Here is an 18,835-nt window from a genome sequence, read left to right on the forward strand (position 1 = left end):
CTTCGCATCTTCGTTCTTTTCTCGGTCTCGTAAACTATTACGGGAAGTTCCTCCCCAATCTGGCAACTACGCTGGCCCCCTTACACCTGCTGCTAAAGAAAAATCACACCTGGGTTTGGGGTCAGCCGCAAGAAACCGCTTTCCGGCGGGTAAAGCAACAATTGTCGTCATCTGGGTTACTAACCCACTATGATCCGGGAAAGCCTTTGCTCGTCACATGTGATGCATCCCCGTATGGTATTGGGGCTGTCCTGTCCCACAAGATGGAGAACGGGGCCGAGCGACCGATAGCTTTCGCCTCCCGCACATTGACTGCAGCGGAGAAGAAGTACGCGCAGATCGAGAAGGAGGGCCTGGCAGTGGTTTTCGCGGTGAAACGCTTCCCCCAGTATGTGTACGGCCGCCATTTCACTATCGTGACTGATCATAAGCCCCTGCTGGGACTCTTCAGAGAGAATAAGCCGATACCGCCCATTGCTTCTGCACGGATCCAGCGCTGGGCTTTGTTGCTTGCTGCATATGAGTATTCTCTGGAGCACAAACCAGGTACGCAGATAGCAAATGCCGACGCACTGAGCCGATTGCCTTTTATCGACCGGCCCCATGTCGACCCCCACGACTGGTGAGGTGGTTGCAACCCTAAATTTTATGGACACCTTGCCTGTCACGGCATCACAGATCCGTGAGTGGACCCAGACAGAGCCAGTCCTGTCAAAGGTTCAGCACATAGTCCTGTATGGTGGGCAGCATAGACAGCTCCCAGGCGAGTTGCGGGCATTTTCCTCCAAGCTGTCAGAGTTCAGCGTGGAAGACGGCATCCTCTTGTGGGGGACGCGTGTGGTTGTCCCAGAAAAAGGCCAGGAGCTGATATTATCAGACTTGCACAATGGGCATCCGGGCGTGACCAAGATGAAAATGTTGGCCCGGAGTTATGTCTGGTGGCCAGGCCTCGACACTGACATTGAGAAGGTGGCCCAAAACTGCTCCATTTGCCAGGAGCATCAGAAGCTTCCGCCGGCCGCGCCCCTACATCACTGGGAATGGCTAGGGCGGCCTTGGGCACGCTTACATGCAGATTTCGCAGGCCCTTTTCAGGGATCCATGTTCCTTCTACTAATTGACGCCCAGTCCAAATGGCTGGAGGTGCATAAGATGCAGGGGACAACGTCCTGCGCAACAATTGAAAAAATGCGTTTATCATTTAGCACGCATGGCCTCCCCGAGGTGCTGGTCACGGATAATGGCACTCCATTCACGAGTGAGGAGTTTGCTAGGTTTACAAAGATGAACGGCATCCGCCATATCCGCACTGCCCCTTACCACCCGGCTTCAAATGGGTTGGCAGAGCGTGCAGTGCAAACATTCAAAAGAGGCCTAAAGAAGCAGTCTTCCGGATCAATGGACACGAGACTGGCTCGGTTTTTGTTTACGTACAGGACCACCCCCCATACAGTGACTGGGGTAGCTCCCGCAGAACTCCTAATGGGCCGGAGACTTCGCACCCGCCTTAGTATGGTCTTCCCGGACATTGGCGCAAAAGTACGCCGCACACAAGAACGGCAGGGACCGGGATTGTCTCAGCATCGTCCGATTCGGCAGTTTGCGCCCGGTGACCCAGTATTCGTGCGGAATTTTGCTGGTGGTGCCCAATGGGTTCCTGGGGTAATCTTTCGCCAAACGGGCCCTATATCGTACCAAGTGCAAGCCCAGGGTCGTCTCCAGCGAAAACATGTAGACCACGTCCGGTCCAGAAGATCATCCCCGCAAAAGATTCCCCGCCCCCGGAGCTCAGTTCAACAGCCGCAAAGACCAGAGACAAGGGAAGGTAGTCCTCCAAATCTTCCACTGGTGCCTCACTCAAAGCCTGCGCAGGTCATGACGGGACCGAATGGGGACAGAGACGCTGACATGACGGAGGCAGCAGACTCTGACTCCGAGATGGAGACACAGGATGAATCAGAGGGGGGATCCTCGGGTCCACAGGCATTGGATGTACAACCGCGCCGTTCATCACGGAAGCGCCGGTCTCCGTCTCGTTATACGCCGCCTGATCCAATGCCGCGTGCAAATGGCGTCCGGCCTGCGGCCAAACGAGTTCAACGCCTTCCTTCGCCAGGGCCTACGGTGGATTCCTTGGACTTTAGGGGGGAGGGATGTTATAACCTGCCTACTGACGATTGGCTGGGGACTAATGACTATCCCACAATCCTATGGGAGTATGAACTTCCCCAATGAGGGGGGCGGAGAAACTCCTACTATAAATAAGCTGGCCAGTCCAGGAACCAGAGAGGAAGGAGAAGGTAGCAAGGGAAGTTACTGCTATGTATATATTGTTATAGTAAATAAACTTTATTATTTTGTATCCTTAAAACTCGTGCTGGATTCTTCGGGGCCCTTACAAAAGAAACCCATACTATCAATCGATACATTGCATGCTCCTCTTCCGAGCTCTTCTCCACCATGTTCAGTGGCTCTGTGGACTGCTGCTCCTGCCGTTGTTTTTGTTTTACATTGACGCATTTCGCCTAGCGTGGCAATGTGCTTGAATGTGCCCCCTGTGATTGCATCGGAAACACACACACATGGCAGGACTCTTGAGGATGCTGCCTCCCAAATGATAACAGTCCACCTCTGACTTGTGCTGACACCCCAAGTTTTTCCCAGTTCTTTGACTCCAGTCCAGTACTGAGGATGGTAGATGGTTCCCTGCTGTGCGTGTTGATCCTGCTGCATCCGTCGCAGCTATACCACCCCATACTTCATTGACCTCCCCTTCAGCCACACTTGGAGCTCAGTGGCACCCTTCTCAGTGCAATCCGTCCTCTGGGCTGTTTTGATTTTTTTTCCAACATTATGGTGGTTTCAGCCGGGAGCTTCTCTGGATATTGAGGTTGTGGATCCCACAAACCAGCTGGTTACACAACATGTCACCAAGTGCATGACTCGGAGTGTTCAGCCTCACCAGGAAGACGGAGGTGGTCATTTCATGGTCCCTCGCAACAGAATTAAATTTCTAACGTTGGAGGATAATCGAGGGCCTTGGATTGCAGAGTCCTTTGACCAGCTTAACTATCTCATCAAAGGCCTTTGAGCCGGGTGCCTCCATGGATGCGAGGTTCCTAATCAAATTAAATTATACATTTGGGTCCCGCAAACTGTCAAAAGTATCACTTTCTTCTTGTCCTCCCCTGTGATTTTGGTTGTGGTAAAAAAATCATAGTAGGGTCGTTCGATATATTGACTCCAATATTCAGCCCCTTGGTCAAATGGGTCTAGTTTACCAATGGTAGGCATTTTCACTCATAGTTTAATGGTTCCTGACACTCATTTTTTTTGTTGCTTTTTTTGAATGCTCTTTCCTTCCCCGCTCAATTCACAGGCTGCAATTGAACCTTTCACCTCGTCGCCAATGTGATGGTTTGAGACAAACACTGGAAGCATCCTATAGTTAACAAAGGATTTATTGGGGAGGTTGGATGGGGGGGGGTTGGAGGTGGCAGAGAGCAGGGATTGAGAGGCTGGGGGATCTATTTATCGATGGGAGCTTTTCTTGTTTAGAGGATTTGGAGGAGGAGTTTGAATTGCCGGGTGGGAATGGGTTTCAATATCTGCAGAGAAGGGATTTGTGCGAAGGCAGGTTTCGACCTTTCCGCTTCTACCGCCACAGGGGATACAGGACAGGGTAGTTTCTAGAATGGGGGTAGGGGAGGGGAAGGTTTCGGAAATCTATAAAGAACTTATGGAGTGGGAGGTGAGCTTAACCGTAAATGGGAAGATGAGCTGGGAGGGGAGGTAGAGGCGGGGCTGTGGGAGGATGCTTTGAGCAGAGTCAACATGTCCTCAGCATGTGCCAGGCTCAGGCTGATACAATTCAAGGTGGTTCACCGGGCACACATGATGGTGGCCCGGATGAGCAAGTTCTTTGGGGTGGAGGACAGGTGTGTGAGGTGCATGGGAGGGCCCGCAAACCATGTCCACATGTTTTGGACATGCCCAAAACTTAGGGGATACTAGCAGGGATTTGCGGATGTCATGTCCATGGTGCTAAAAACGAGGGTGGCGCCGAGTCCAGAGGTGGCGCTTTTTGGAGTGTCGGAAGACCCGGGAGTCCAGGGGGTGAGAGATGCTGACGTTTGTCCTTTGCCACCTTGGTAGCCCGGAGACGGATATTGCTAATGTGGAGAGACTCGAAGTCCCTGAAACAGGGGTTTGGGTTAGCGACATGGCCGGGTTTCTTAGACTTGAGAAAATTAAGTTCGCCCTGAGAGGATCAACGTTAGGATTCGTTCGGACGTGGCAGCCGTTTATCGAATTCTTCGGAGAAAACTAAACTGTCAGCAGGTCCAATAAGTGGGGTGGTTTAGGCTATTTTGTGTTTAGAGTAAGCGGGAACAGTGGGAGATGGAGGGATGGGTTACGCACTGAACTATGTTTACATTTGTGTTTGTATCGTTTATTGTTATAAAACCATAAATGCCTTATTAAAATGTTTTTAAAAAAAACAAAGGATTGAGAAAAGCAAAGGCAGAGACATAACAGGCACAGACCTGAACAGGTCTGATCACTTCAGTTCCAGGGTTCACACTGCCCGTGATCCTGCTCCCAGGGACCCACGCAAACTCCCTATGGGCCAGGGCTTGCGCATTCCTGCGTGATTGGCCCCAAGCCGGTTATGTGACCCATAAAGCTACCACAGAAAACATTTTAGAAAATCTGTCAGATTAATTAAAAGAATACATCAGCATTGATTCTATAAACGGAGACGATGATAACAATACCCTCCAGAGGTTCCACCCAGTTTAACTCCAATGGGCATGCCACAGGACAAACAAGAAGGGGAGCTATGATGTTGACACAAACAAATATGTTGTCATGGCACAAGACTGGTAGTTAGGAAGCTGTTTTCTTCAATGACAGATGCTGAAATTATACCAAGCAGGTTTCAAGGAAGTAGAATGTTTATTACTTGAATAAAGGTTGAGCCCATCAGATATAAAACTGCCCTTGCAACTCAGGAGAAAAAAAAAGTTCTCAATTAAACTGACCATGAAAAGGTCAGATTCTTCATAAGATTTGTGTTTATTTTCCTAGGCCTTTTATTACACATGGACTGCTTTATGTAGCTTTTTCCACAGTGGGAAATTTTGCTTCTATTAAAATCATTGATAACGAGGAATCCAACAAATATTGTTACTATGAAGACACTAATTTGACTGCAAGTGTTCAGTGGGTCCCTGGTAGTCATATTTGAAAGCAACTGAATAAACGTTTGGAAAGGTTTAATCTTGTTCTTAGCAAAGTAAGAGTCCAAGGTTTTCCCTATATTATACATTCGTGATCACATTCAGAGAAACCATGAGACAATATATGAAATGTACTGTTTGATTAGTCTAATAGAAACTAGTGTTCTTTTACGATTAGAGTTAAATCGGCCCAGCTTTTCCAAAGCTGTACATCAGTCTCAGTGGCAATCACTGCTGCCTCACAGCGCCAGGGACCTGTCATTATATACGGACACACACATAATGATATACAGACAAGCAGCTAATGGACACAGAGAACAGGACATGACCAATAAGCAGGCAGGACACTCAGGGGTGGGATCTGACTATAAAAGACACAAGGCACTCGCACTCCGCCACTTTCCACTGATGAACATCTAGAGAGTCAGTCAAGGGTGTTGTTACAATCTCACACCTCCACCACGTGGCTAAGAGCTAGTCTGGTTCAGTCAGACAGAGTAACCACACTTAAGTTAGCAGAGAGTCGAACTCACAGAGAACTGTGCTAATTGTGCTATTAGTTCAATAAACCTGATTGAACTAACTTCAAGGTCTGGAGTATCTTTTTGATCTATGCTGCATCCAGTTGCAGCCAGTGTTATACCAGTGTACCTAACACGACAGGACCCGGGTTCAATTCCAGGATTGGGTGACTGTCTGTGTGGGGTTTGCACTTTCTCCCGTGTCTGCGTGGCTGGTTTCCTCCCACAGTCCAAAGAAGTGCCGGCTAGGTGGATTGGCCTTGCTAAATTGTTCCTTAGTGTGAGGATATGGTGTTGTGGGGATAGGGCGGGGGAGTTGGCCTAGGTAGGATGTTCTTTCAGAAGGTTGGTGTGGACTTAATGGGCCAAATGGCCTCCTTTTGCATTGTAGGAATTCTATTTTATGATTCTTTGACAGTGGACTGACCCCTCGTCATGTGGGAAGCTACCAGCTAAATGTAGCTGGTCTCCCAGCGGCAGGGGAACCATACAGAGGAGGGATCTTTCCTCCATCACTGGCTCTTTCATTTTTATTTAAATCTTTTACAGCTTACCTGCAAAATGCAGGTAGAAGAAGGTAGAAGAGTCATACGGCCTTGAGACGTTAACTCTTGTTTCTCTCTCCACAGATGCTGCCAGAGCTGCTGCATTTATCTCGCATTTTCGATTATTATTTATAAAATGTAGGCTTTTTCAGTTTCACTTCCTTTAAACACAAATCTGACTTTGAAGTTGGTAGCTCTGAGGACATCCTTCTTGGCATTGCTTCCACTGGTCAAAGGCCCAGATTTGTGTCCCTGGGTTGGGTTCGCTGAATCGAGAGATCTCCTGACTTGGCGAACCCAGCCTTTAAATTGTCTGCCCGCAGATGGACTTTTCAGTCCGGAGGGGTGGGCAAACACAGGGGTCTGGGCAGGCAACCCTGGAACAAACCTCACAACGTTTAAGAAGCATTTAGATAAGCAATTGAAACACCATAGCATACATGAATATGGACTAAGTGCTGGAAAATGGGATTAGAATAGGTAGGACCTTGATGACCGGCGCAGATGGGCTGAGGGCCTCTTTCTGTGCTGTGAAACTCTATGACTATCATACCAATATATAGTATCTAAGTAAAAAACTGAAGCAATCCCCCAGCCCTCTCCACATTCATCCCACCACATACTCCCTATGCCTCATTCATGGCGCCTGCTCCCCTCTGCCAATGTAGTGACCCTCTACCTAAATCGATGATCCTTCACACCCTATGCCAATGGTGCCCCCGACCCACACCCCATGGCCTCTCACATCCCTATGACAACTTAGTGACCTTCCATCCTGATGCACGATCAATGACCATTAAAGCGAGGTTGTAGTCCAGCTAAAGGCTTTAATAAGCTAGATGTTTCCCCCAGCAGCTCAGGTACAGAATGAAGGCTGCTGGGGCGGCATGGGCTCTTATACCCCGCCTAGCAGGGCGGAGCTACCATACATCTTGACCAATAGGAAGCATACAATTTCTACAAATGGTTTTTCAGCATTACCAGGTACTGTTATACCTCGACTACCACATTCACCCTCTGTTAAAAAAGAGTCCGGCGGGGGTGGTGGCCTGATACTACAAACATGGCAACGTGGTAGAATTGGTTATGGAGGTACCGTAATACCTCCGTACAGCGTTTTGTAACTATTTACAATTCTATTTACTATTTACAATTTATGATTTAATTTTACAATTTAAAATGAAGCAATCATTCGATCGGGTGCCCAGGTCGTCCTCTGTGATCGCCGGAGCTTCAGTGGTGACTCCGGTGGAGGCTCGTGCGTCTGTGACTCCGGCAGCGTGGCTTCGATCTCCGTGGCAGCTTCGACACCCCGAAACGGCGCTGGTGGGGAAAACGGTTGACCTGGGAAGGGAGCGCCTGTGGGGTGCGTCGGTGGGTGGGGGGGGGCCTAGACGAGGCCGGCGGAAGGAACGATCCTCCTGTAAGGTGCACTGGTGGAGGGGAGGGTGGGACTGGTGGCTGAGGTGTGCATGGGGCTCCGGCGGGCGCCAGGTCTCGTAGGGAGACCGTATCTTGTCGGCCGTCGGGGTACGACACGTAGGCATACTGGGGGTTAGCGTGTAGAAGATAGACCCTCTCGACCAACGGGTCCGACTTGTGCGCCCGCACGTGTTTTCGGAGCAGGATGGGTCCGGGAGCTGCCAGCCAGGTCGGAAGCGAGGTCCCAGAGGAGGACTTCCTGGGGACGACAAGGAGACATTCGTGAGGTGTCTGGTTGGTTATGGTACAAAGCAGTGACCGGATGGAGTGGAGGGCATCCGGGAGGACTTCCTGCCAGCGGGAGACTGGGAGATTCCTGGACCGTAGGGCCAGTAGGAGGGTCTTCCAGACCGTTCCGTTCTCCCTCTCTACCTGTCCGTTTCCCCGGGGGTTGTAACTGGTCGTCCTGCTCGAGGCGATGCCATTGCTGAGCAGGAATTGATGCAATTCGTCGCTCATAAAGGAGGACCCCCTATCACTATGTATATAGGCGGGGAACCCGAACAGTGCAAAGATGCTATGGAGGGCTTTGATGACGGTGGTTGCGGTCATGTCGGGGCAGGGGATGGCGAATGGGAACCGGGAGTATTCGTCAATCACGTTCAGTAAGTACGTGTTGCGGTCGGTGGAGGGGAGGTGTATAAAAGTGTATGCTCTCCTGCGCTGCTCCCATTCTGGTTCCAGCTGCAGGAGGACAGGAAGCCTTTATCAGGTGCGCTTTCTCTGGCCGGTAGAAGTGCGGTTTGCACTCCACGCAGATTTGGCAGTCCCTGGTGGCTGTCCAGTCCTCGTCAATGGAGTAGGGCAGGTTGCAGGCCTTGACAAAGTGGAAAAAGCGAGTGACCCCCGGGTGGCAGAGGTCCTCGTGGAGGGCTCGGAGGCGGTCCACTTGTGCGGTGGCAAGCCACGGGACAGGGCGCCAGGAGGCTTGTTTAGCTTCCCGGGACGATACAAGATCTCGTAGTTGTAGGTGGAGGGTTCGATCCTCCACCGCAAGATCTTATTGTTTTTTATCTTGCCCCGCTGTGCATTATTGAACATGAAAGCAACCGACCGTTGGTCAGTGAGGAGATTGAATCTCCTGCCAGCCAGGTAATGCCTCCAATGTCGCACAGCTTCTACTACGGCCAGGGCCTCCTTTTCGACTGAGGAGTGGCGGATTCCGGAGAAGAAGGCCACGGGCCTGCCCGCTTAGTTGAGGGTGGCCGTCAGAGCTACATCAGACGAGTCGCTCTCGACCTGGAAGGGGAGGGACTCGTCGATGCCGTGCATCGTGGCCTTTGCAATGTCTGCTTTGATGCGGCTGAAGGCCTGGTGGGCCTCTATCGACAGGGGAAAAGCTGTGGATTGGATCAGGAGACGGGTCTTGTCGCATAGTTGGGGACCCACTGGGCATAGTAACTGAAAAACCCGAGGCAGTGCTTCAGGGCCGTGAGGAAGGGGGAATTCCATAAGGGGGCGCATGCCTTTCAGGTTCGGGGCCTATAACTCCATTTCGCACTATGTAGCCGAGGATGGCTAGGCGGTCGGTGCTAAACTCGCATTTAACCTTGTTGTATGTAAGGTTAAGGATCTTTGCGGTCTGGAGGAATTTTCGGAGGTTGGTGTCGTGGTCCTGCTGGTCGTGGCCGCAGATGGTGACATTATTGAGATACGGGAATGTTGCCCGTAAACCGTACCAGTCAACCATTCGGTCCATCTCGCGCTGGAAGACCGAGACCCCGTTGGTGATACCGAAGGGAACCCTTAAGGGGTGATAGAGCCGCCCATCTGCCTCGAAGGCAGTGTATTTGCGGTCACTAGTGCGGATGGGGAGCTGGTGGTAGGCGTACTTACGGTCCACCGTGGAGAAGACCTTGTAATGCGTGATCCTGTTTACCAGGTCGGATATGCGGGGGAGAGGGTACGCGTCCAGCTGCGTAAACCTGTTGATGGTCTGACTGTAGTCGATGACCATCCGATGTTTCTCCCCGGTCTTTACCACCACTACTTGAGCTCTCCAGGGACTGTTGCTAGCTTCAATGACTCCTTCCCTCAGCAGCCTTTGGACCTCTGACCAAATAAAGATCCGGTCCTGGGCACTGTACCGTCTGCTCTTGGTGGCGACGGGTTTGCAATCCGGGGTGAGGTTCGCAAAAAGGGAAGGCGGATCGACCTTGAGGGTCGCGAGGCCGCAGACAGTGAGGGGGGTATAGGGCCGCCGAATTTGAAAGTTAGACTTTGGAGATTACACTGGAAGTCTAAACCTAGGAGTGTGGCCGCGCAGAGGTGGGGAAGGACGTAGAGCCGGTAATTTTTAAACTCCCTTCCATGGACTATGAGGTTTGCTACACAAAACCCCTTTATCTCTACTGAGTGGGAACCGGAGGCCAGGGAGATTTTTTGATTCATAGAATTTACAGTGCAGAAGGAGGCCATTCGGCCCATCGAGTCTGCACCGGCTCTTGGAAAGAGCACCCTACCCAAGGTCAACACCTCCACCCTATCCCCATAACCCAGTAACCCCACCCAACACTAAGGGCAATTTTGGACACTAAGGGCAATTTAGCATGGCCAATGCACCTAACCTGCACATCTTTGGAGTGTGGGAGGAAACCGGAGCACCCGGAGGAAACCCACGCACACACGGGGAGAACGTGCAGACTCCGCACCGACAGTGACCCAAGCCGGGAATCGAACCTGGGACCCTGGAGCTGTGAAGCAATTGTGCTATCCACAATGCTACCGTGCTGCCCGTGCTAACAGGGTGGACGAGGAGACAACAGCGCCTTACCGTGTCGGGGTGTATGAAGTTCTCCGTGCTCCCAGAGTCGATTAGGCAGGACGTCTCGTGCCCGTTGATAAATACGGTCGTTGTAGCAGTTGAGAGTGTTCGAGGCCGGGACTGATCCAGAGTCACCGAGGCTAATCGCAGCAGTTGAGTGTTCTCTTCGGGCAGTGTGTGGTCAGACAAGCTGGGGTCCTGGGGGTTCATCCAAGATGGCGGCTCCCATTGATCGCACATGGCTGGGGGTGCATAAAATGGCGGTGCCCATCCCTCAAACGTGGCGACAGTGGGACAAGATGGCGGCGCCCGGGGGCCGCACATGGCCCTGGAGTAGGAAGATTGCGGCGCCCACTGGCCGCACGGGAACCGTGGAGAGGTTTGTGGTGGCGGTCCGCATTCGCCGCCGGGGACCACGGCAACTGCACGGGCCTGGCATTCAACCACGAAATGGCTCTTTTTACCGCATCCCTTGCAGGTGGATGCGCGGGCCGGGCAGCACTGGGGGGGGTGCTTGGCCTGCCCGCAAAAGTAGCAGCGGGGCCCCCCGGGGTTGCCAGGCTGCCTTGCAGCACAAGCTTGTGGGGGGATGGGGGTTGTCTCGGGGTCGGCTGCGGAGGGGTTCCACGCTTCCCAAGGGGCTGCCGTTCGGTCAGAAACATAAGTGCGGGAGTTTCTGGAGACCACATCCAGGGACCTGCAAGGGTCCGTGCCTCCTTGAGACCTAGAGTGTCTTTTTCTAGCAATCGCTGGCGGATTTGGGAGGATAGCATACCTGCCACGAAAGCGTCCTGGATCAAGAGTTCAGAAACTTGCGGGCAGCTGCAGTTTCTCCCCAACACCAGGAGTGCACGGTAGAATTCCTCCAGTGATTCCCCAGGGGTTTGTCGCCTCATTGCTAGCAGATGTCGGGCATAGACTTGGTTTATCGGGCGAATATAATGTCCTTTTAGCAGCTCTATTGCTGCATCGAAGTCTTCCGCTTCCTCGATGAGGGTGTAAATCTCCGGGCTCACCCTTGAGTGCAGGACTTGCATTTTCTGTTCTCGCATGGGTGTGTTTTCGGCCGTCCCGAGATATCCTTTAAAGCACGCCAGCCAGTGCTTGAAGATTGCCGCTGAGTTTGCCACATGGGGGCTGAGTTGCAGACACTCCGTCTTGATTCGGAGCTCCATCCTTTTTAAAACTAGCTTATTAAATTGATGCACGATCAATGACCACTAAAGCGAAGTTGTAGTCCAACTGAAAGTTTTAATAAGCTAGATGTTTCCCCCAACAGCTCAGGTACAGAATGAAGGCTGCTGGGGCGGCACGGGCTCTTATACCCCGCCTAGCAGGGCGGAGCTACCATACATCTTGACCAATAGGAAGCATACAATTTCTACCAATGATGTTTCAGCATTACCAGGTACCTTAATACCTCTACTACCATACATCCAACCTCATGGCCCGTCACATTCCTCTGTGAAACCGGCCAGCATGGAGGCCCCCGCCCGGGTCACCTACCCCCTTACCCGGTCCCAGGAAAACCAAGTGCACTGACCTTCTGAAAGAGCACCCTATCTAAGCCCACTCCCCCGCCCTATCCCTGTAACACCACCTAACTTGTACAACCCTGGACACGAAGGGCAATTTTGCATGGTCATTCCACCTAACCTGCACATCTTTGGAAACCCACGTGGACACGAGAAAAACGTGCAAACTCCACGCAGTCACCAGAGGCCGAAATCGAACCTGGGTCCCTGGTGCTGTGAGGCAGCAGTGATAACCAGTGTGCCAATATGCCACTCGTGTTGGGTTCATGGGCGGGACTTAGAATTTTTGACCATTTATGGGATTTGTGCCATGATGTAGAGGCTCTCCACCGTGGCAAAAACTCCAGGCCAAAGAATCCCATTGGTTTCAGATATCTTCAAACCATTTCAGAAATGTTGTCATCCGATGCCTCTACTGCACTTTAAATTGTTCACATCCCTTTAAATTTCCCTGACACTGTTTTCAGCTCTCACCATCTTTCCACCATCCTATTCTGTAACTGAAATGATGCTAATGGGTGTTCCTCCGAAAACTGAGTGCGGATATTACTAAATCTGAATCCTACTTCTAACAATCTGGATATAAACTGCTATAATGAAAGAAAATCTAGCTAATATGTCTTCAGTAATGTTATTGGTCGTGATCAGAACCCCAATTTTTGTAAGATCCCGGATTAGAACCCAACTATTTGCATTTGGCGGAATTGTGAGAAAATGTTACAAACCACAGAAGTCATAACACCAATCATATACAGCTTTTATATGAAACAAATTTTAATTTGAACATAGAACTGTATTACAGTTAACAGGTACAACATCTTAAATGCTTCTTAAAACCTGCCTCTACCTTCAATTAATCCTATATTTTAAATATCACTTTTATATAAAGTTGACAACCGGGTTTTAGTTGCTTAGTTTGATGCAAAGTCCTTGGAGAGAGAAACCTTTTTTTCGGACCAAGTTGAAAATCTTCTGCTCAGCTTAGAGGCCTGAAAGCAACTCCTTTGTCCAGACATACCTCGTACCTCCCATTAGTTATACCAGCTCAAAGCACACAGCATTCTTTTGTCAATTGTTGCAAGATGAGCCTTGATTTGTTTAGCCAAGCTCAAACTGTTACAACTTTACATTAACTCTCTATTTGCAAACAGGTAAAATGGCTTTTAATATCTATTAGCAAAACATTTACCCTGCAAAAGGCAGTGTTTACCTCAATCACAGCTCCAGCAGACGTACTGTTTGTAAGCATTTTAACCAAGGCTTTAATAATATAACTGCAAAAATACCAACTATAAAATATGTCAATTTCTTATATTAATCACAATAAGCATTTTTAAAATACCGTACTCACACTGCTCGCTGATGTGCAAGTAGTAAAGAGCAGCTGATTGCTGTAAGCTAGGGTTTTCAGAAGCAGCTAATGTCTGCAAGACCTCCAAGCGTTCTGTATCAATCACATTGCTTTCTGAAGCTATTGAGAAAAGCAAGACAAATTGGTTATTTTACAGGTGAGTCATAGAGATTAGAAGCATAGACAGGTTATGGCACAGAAAGAGCTTATTCAGCCTATTGTGCCTGCACCAGCCAAAACAAAAGAAACAAGCCACTCATTTTAATCACACTATTCAGCACCTGGTCCCAGCCTTGAAGGTCACAGCACTTCAGGTGAGATTTAATTTGATTTGTTTTGATTTAGATTTATTGTCACGTGTACCAAGGTACAGTGAAAAGTATTGTTCTGTGTACAGTCCAGGCAGATTGTTCCATACATAAAAAACATAGGACATACGATAAACAGACAATGTAAATACATAGACATTGGGTGATAAGAAATGTATGAAGAGGATCTGTGGGGGAGAGCTTGCAGAAAGTCACCACACTCCGTTGCCATCTTGGATATCTAGGTACCATTTAAATGAGTTGAGCATTTCTGCCTCATACACTAATTCAGGCAGTGACATCCTGGGGCGGGATTTTCCGAGCCTCCGCTCTGAAATCGCGCTTGGCGTGGGAGCGGAGAATGGGGCACCAGACCCGCGATCGGGTCCGACACCTTCCACGCGATTCTCCGCGGACCGCCAGTCGCGCACATGCGCCATCGATGCGGCGCCGGTCGGGGGCCATTGAATGAGCGATTCTCCGCCAGCAGCTGGCCGAGTTCCCGCCGGCATGGTTCACTCATGATTCCAAGTTGGCATGGTTCCACCAGGCGGGAGCTCGGCCCTGCTAGCCCCCTTCAAAACGGAGAATCACTCTGGACTTTCGAGAAAAAAGTCCAGGGTGATTCGCGCCCGTTTTCTTGCGGGCGTGGGGATATAGCCCCATTTTCAGAGAATTCTGCCCCATATGTCTGCCACCTTCTTGGTGAAAAAGATTTTATCCCAGTCCCCTTTATTCCTTTTACCCATCTCCTTAAACCTATGTTCTTGGGTAATTGACCGCTCAGGGGAAAACAGATCTGTCAATTTTACCCTTTCTAAAAATTAACCCTTTAGGCTCGTCATAATTTTGTACACCTCAATTAGATCACCCCTCAGCCTCCTCTGTTTGAACCCTAGCCGATCCAATATCGCCTCACAGCTGCACTGTGGGATATTAGCGTGTAAATGCTTTATGTTTGTGTGAAGTTCTACTGATTGCTTTTTAATGGAATCAGGATCCTAACATTTGGACTGTGATCTTGCCATATACTGTTTTCCGGAACAGATATTTCCCAGTACCTGTCCCATCTGAACATTTTCACAGTAAAAAATGTTGAATCAAATGAGCATAATAAGCTTAGGCAAAGAGGTAGGATGTAAGGAACATTTCAAAGCAGGGCAGAGAGAAGGAGAACTGCATAGGCAGGGAATTCCAAATTTGGGGCCTAGGTAGCCAATTCAAACTGACAACTGGCATTCTAGAACTCAGAAAGGAGTTGTAATATAAGGGTCCAGCACGTAAAAGATTAATGTGGGACTGAGTACAGGACTGGCAGGATTGTACACACAGTGATGTAAGAAGACACAGACACAAGACCTGAACCTAGGGGTCAAGGCATTGCTGGACAGAGCCGTGTGTAGAAACAAGCATGGAGACAGCCACTAGGCCATAAAATCAGAGAAAATAGGATCAGGATTAGGTCGTTCAGTCCTTCAAGCCTGTTTCATCAGTTAAGAAGATCATCTAATACTCTCTAAGTCCACTTTCCTGTCTTATCTCCATAACCCTTAATTCCCCTGCTGATTAAAAACCTATCGGTTTCAGCCTTGAAAATATTCAAGATCTCTGGGTGGGATTCTGTGATCTCAGGACTTAGTCTCAGGACTAAGTGCTGAGGCCGTCGTAAACGCCGTTGCGTTTCACTACGACGCCAATAGGCCCCCAGGAGCAGCTATTCCGAGCCCTACAGGAGGTCAGCACGGCACTGGAGTGACCCACGCCGCTCCAGCTACCGATACCAGCATCAAATGGGTGCCGCGGGTCTGCGCATGCGAACGGCGCAGTTGCACGCATGCGCGGTAGCTTCCTTGTCCGCGCCAGCCCCGACGCAACATGGCATAGGGCTACAGGGGCCGGCGCGGAGCAAAAGAGGCCCCCAGCCTGAGAGGCCGGCCCGCCAATCGGTAGGCCCCGATCGCGGGCCCAGGCCACAGCGGAGGCCCCCCCCGGGGTCGGACCCACCTTCCCCCCCCCCCACACCCCCACCAGGCTGCCCCCGGGTGGATGCACGCTGAGGTCCCGCCGGGTAAGACCACACATGGACGGCGCCGGCGGGACTCGGATTTTTTTTGCGGCCACTCGGCCCATCCCAGGCGGAGAATCGCCCTGGCCTGGCGATTCTCCATCCCGGCGTGGGATGAGAGAATCCCGCCCTCTGCCTCCACAGCGCCTGGGATAAAGAATTCCAAAGATCACTTTGAGAGAAGAAATTCTTCGTCAAATCCATCTTAAAGGAGCATCCCCTTATTCTCCGACTATGCCCTCTGGTCCTACACTATCACATGAGTGGAAACATCCTCCCAAATTTACCCTGTCTAACCCATTGAGAATCTTATACGCTTCAATCATGTCACCTCCCATTCTTCTGAACGCCAAGGAGTACACACCCAACCTGTTTAATCTTTCCTCATGTAGCAGGCCGTCCATACCCAGGATCATACTAGTAAACCTCCTCTGTACTGCCTCCAGTGATAATATATCTTTCTTTAAATAAGAGGACCAAAACTGTACTCTTTATTCTAAATGTGGCCTCACGAGTACCTTGTGCAGTTGCAGCAACACCTCCTTACTTTTATACTCCAGCCCCATTGAAATAAAAGCCAGCATTCCATTTGCCTTCCCTATTACCTTCTGCACCTGTATGTTAGCTTTCTGGGTTTTGTGAACAAGGGCCCCAAGTCCCTTTGTACTACAACTTTCTGCAGTCTCTCTCCATTTAAATAATAATCCGCCTTCTCATTCTTTCTTCCAAAATGAACAATCTCACATTTTCCCACATTCCATTTGCCCGTTTTCTGCCCACTCACTAAATCTGTCAATATCTCTCTGTAAGCTATTTATATCCTGCTTACAACCTGCCTTCCCCCCCCACCTTTATATCATCTGCAAATTTGGCCACAATAAGTTATGTTCCTTCCTCCAATTCATTAATATCTATTGTCAAGAGCTGTAGTCCCAGCACGGATCCCTGTGGTACTCCACTGGTTACTGCCCACCAACCTGAGAAAGAGCTGCTGATCACTACTTCCTGTAAGTTAACCAATCTCTATCCATGCCAGAATATTACCTCCAACCCAATGAACTATTTTGCATAGCAGCCTTTTGTGTGGCACTTGATCAAAAGCCTTTTGAAAATCCAAATATACAACATCGACTTGTTCGACTCTATCTACCCTGGCTGACACCTCCTCAAGGAACTCTAGTAAATTTGTCAGACGTGATTTCCCCTGATTGATTGATTTGATTTATTGTCACATGTACCGAGGTACAGTGAAAAGTATTGTTCTGTGTACAGTCCAGACAGACTGTTCCATACATGGAAAAAACATAGGATATACAATAAATTTCCCCTTCTGAAACCATGCTGACTTTGCTTGATCAATTATTGCTTTCCAAATCCATTGCTATTCTCTCCTTAGTAATGAATTCCAATATTTTGAAGCTGGATGAACTTCGGATCATCCGGGAGGCAGAGGGGGTGATTGAGAAGAGTTACAGGGAGGTAACCACACCCAAGGTACAGGACAAGAATAGCTGGGTTACAGTCAGGGGGAAAAAAACAAACAGGCAGACAGTGCAGGGATCCCTCGTGGCCGTTCCCCTTCAAAACAAGTATACCGTTTTGGATGCTGTTGGGGGGGATGACCTACCGGGGGAAGGCCCTAGCGGCCAGGTCTCTGGCACTGAGTCTGGCTCTGGGGCTCAGAAGGGAAGGGGGGAGAATAGAAAAGCAATAGTTATAGGAGATTCAATGGTTAGGGGAATAGATAGGAGATTCTGTGGTCGCGAGCGAGACTCCCGGAAGGTATGTTGCCTCCCGGGTGCCAGGGCCAGGGATGTCTCGGATCGTGTCTGTGGTGTTGGGTGTTCTGACACACAGATGAGCCAACACGGTTGTATATGGTACAACGCTATTTTATTCAAACTTACTATGTACAGTTTTGTCTTTGCACTCTGCACGTGGGGGTTCCCTGCTTGTGATGTTGTAACAGCTCTTCTCTGTTTCTTTATCCCCAGACCTACTGACCACCAGGTGTCGTGCTCGTGCTTTTTATGTGGTTGGTGTTCTTGTCTGTGATTGGTTGTGGTGTTGTGTGCTCTGATTTGCCTGTTGGTGTGTCCATCATGATGTGTGTGTTTGAATATCATGACATCCCCCCTTTTTACAAAGATATGTGCCTACGTGGTAATAAATATGATCGTGTCGTGAGTGCATCTAAGAGTGTGTGTGTGTCGTGTGCAGCATGTGCATATGACGGAACTATGTACATGGGGCGATGTCGGGTGCGTCACATGAACCAAGTTGTACCATAACATAACATAAATGCGAACGAGAGAAGCAGAAAAAAAAACTTGAACAGTTGTCCAGTCAGACGACATCTGGAACGATAAACAACAACAGGTTATCATGTAAAATTGTGCAACTTGTTAAACATATGAACGGTATTATAAGTCCAGTCTAATGGGCTTGCGACGAGTTCGGGTTGACCGCCGCAAGGGTGGATCAAGAACCACCGGCTGCTGTGCAGGCATGGCCATGGGTGGCGATGGAAAGGGCGTGATGTGCGGCAGCTCCACAAAGTCATCCTCGGAAGCCTGTTGAGGATCTGGCGTGTGCGTACTGTGTGGCTGTGAGCGTGGAAGTCGGCGAAGGGCGCGCCGATTGCGGCGACGCACTGAACCATCCGGCATGCGAACCAGGAACGAGCGGGGAGCCACTTGTCGGAGGACTTCGGCCGGTGCTGACCAGCCACCATACGGTTGATGGACGCGTACTTTGTCTCCGGAGGACAGGGGGGGCAGGTCCGTCGCTCGTGTGTCGTACCGACTTTTCTGGCGATCACGCTGCATTTGCATGTTCCGAAGAACCGTCTCATGGTCTGTTGTTGGTGCCAGGATGGAAGGTACCGTCGTCCTGAGGGAGCGACCCATTAGTAGCTGCGCTGGCGAGAGACCCGTGGATAGCGGGGCCGATCGATAGGCCAGCAAGGCAAGGTTAAAGTCCGATCCGGCAGCAGCCGCCTTGCACAGGAGCCGCTTGGCG

At 50.1% G+C, this 18,835-nt stretch overlaps 1 protein-coding gene across 3 annotated transcripts in view; it reads right to left on the reverse strand.

Moving 5' to 3' along the window:
* Positions 1-18,835, reverse strand: part of LOC140410900 (uncharacterized) — a 160,664-nt gene that overhangs the window by 100,240 nt on the left and 41,589 nt on the right. For all 3 annotated transcript variants that reach the window (XR_011940762.1, XM_072499680.1, XM_072499679.1), the window contains exon 2: positions 13,442-13,561. Coding sequence is in view for 2 of the 3 variants with exons in the window: in XM_072499680.1 (XP_072355781.1) it covers positions 13,442-13,561 (120 nt within the window). In the remaining variant the exon portion in view is untranslated. The remainder of the gene's footprint in view (positions 1-13,441; positions 13,562-18,835) is intronic.

Source organism: Scyliorhinus torazame, chromosome 4, assembly GCF_047496885.1.
Source record: "Scyliorhinus torazame isolate Kashiwa2021f chromosome 4, sScyTor2.1, whole genome shotgun sequence".
NCBI lineage: Eukaryota > Metazoa > Chordata > Chondrichthyes > Carcharhiniformes > Scyliorhinidae > Scyliorhinus > Scyliorhinus torazame.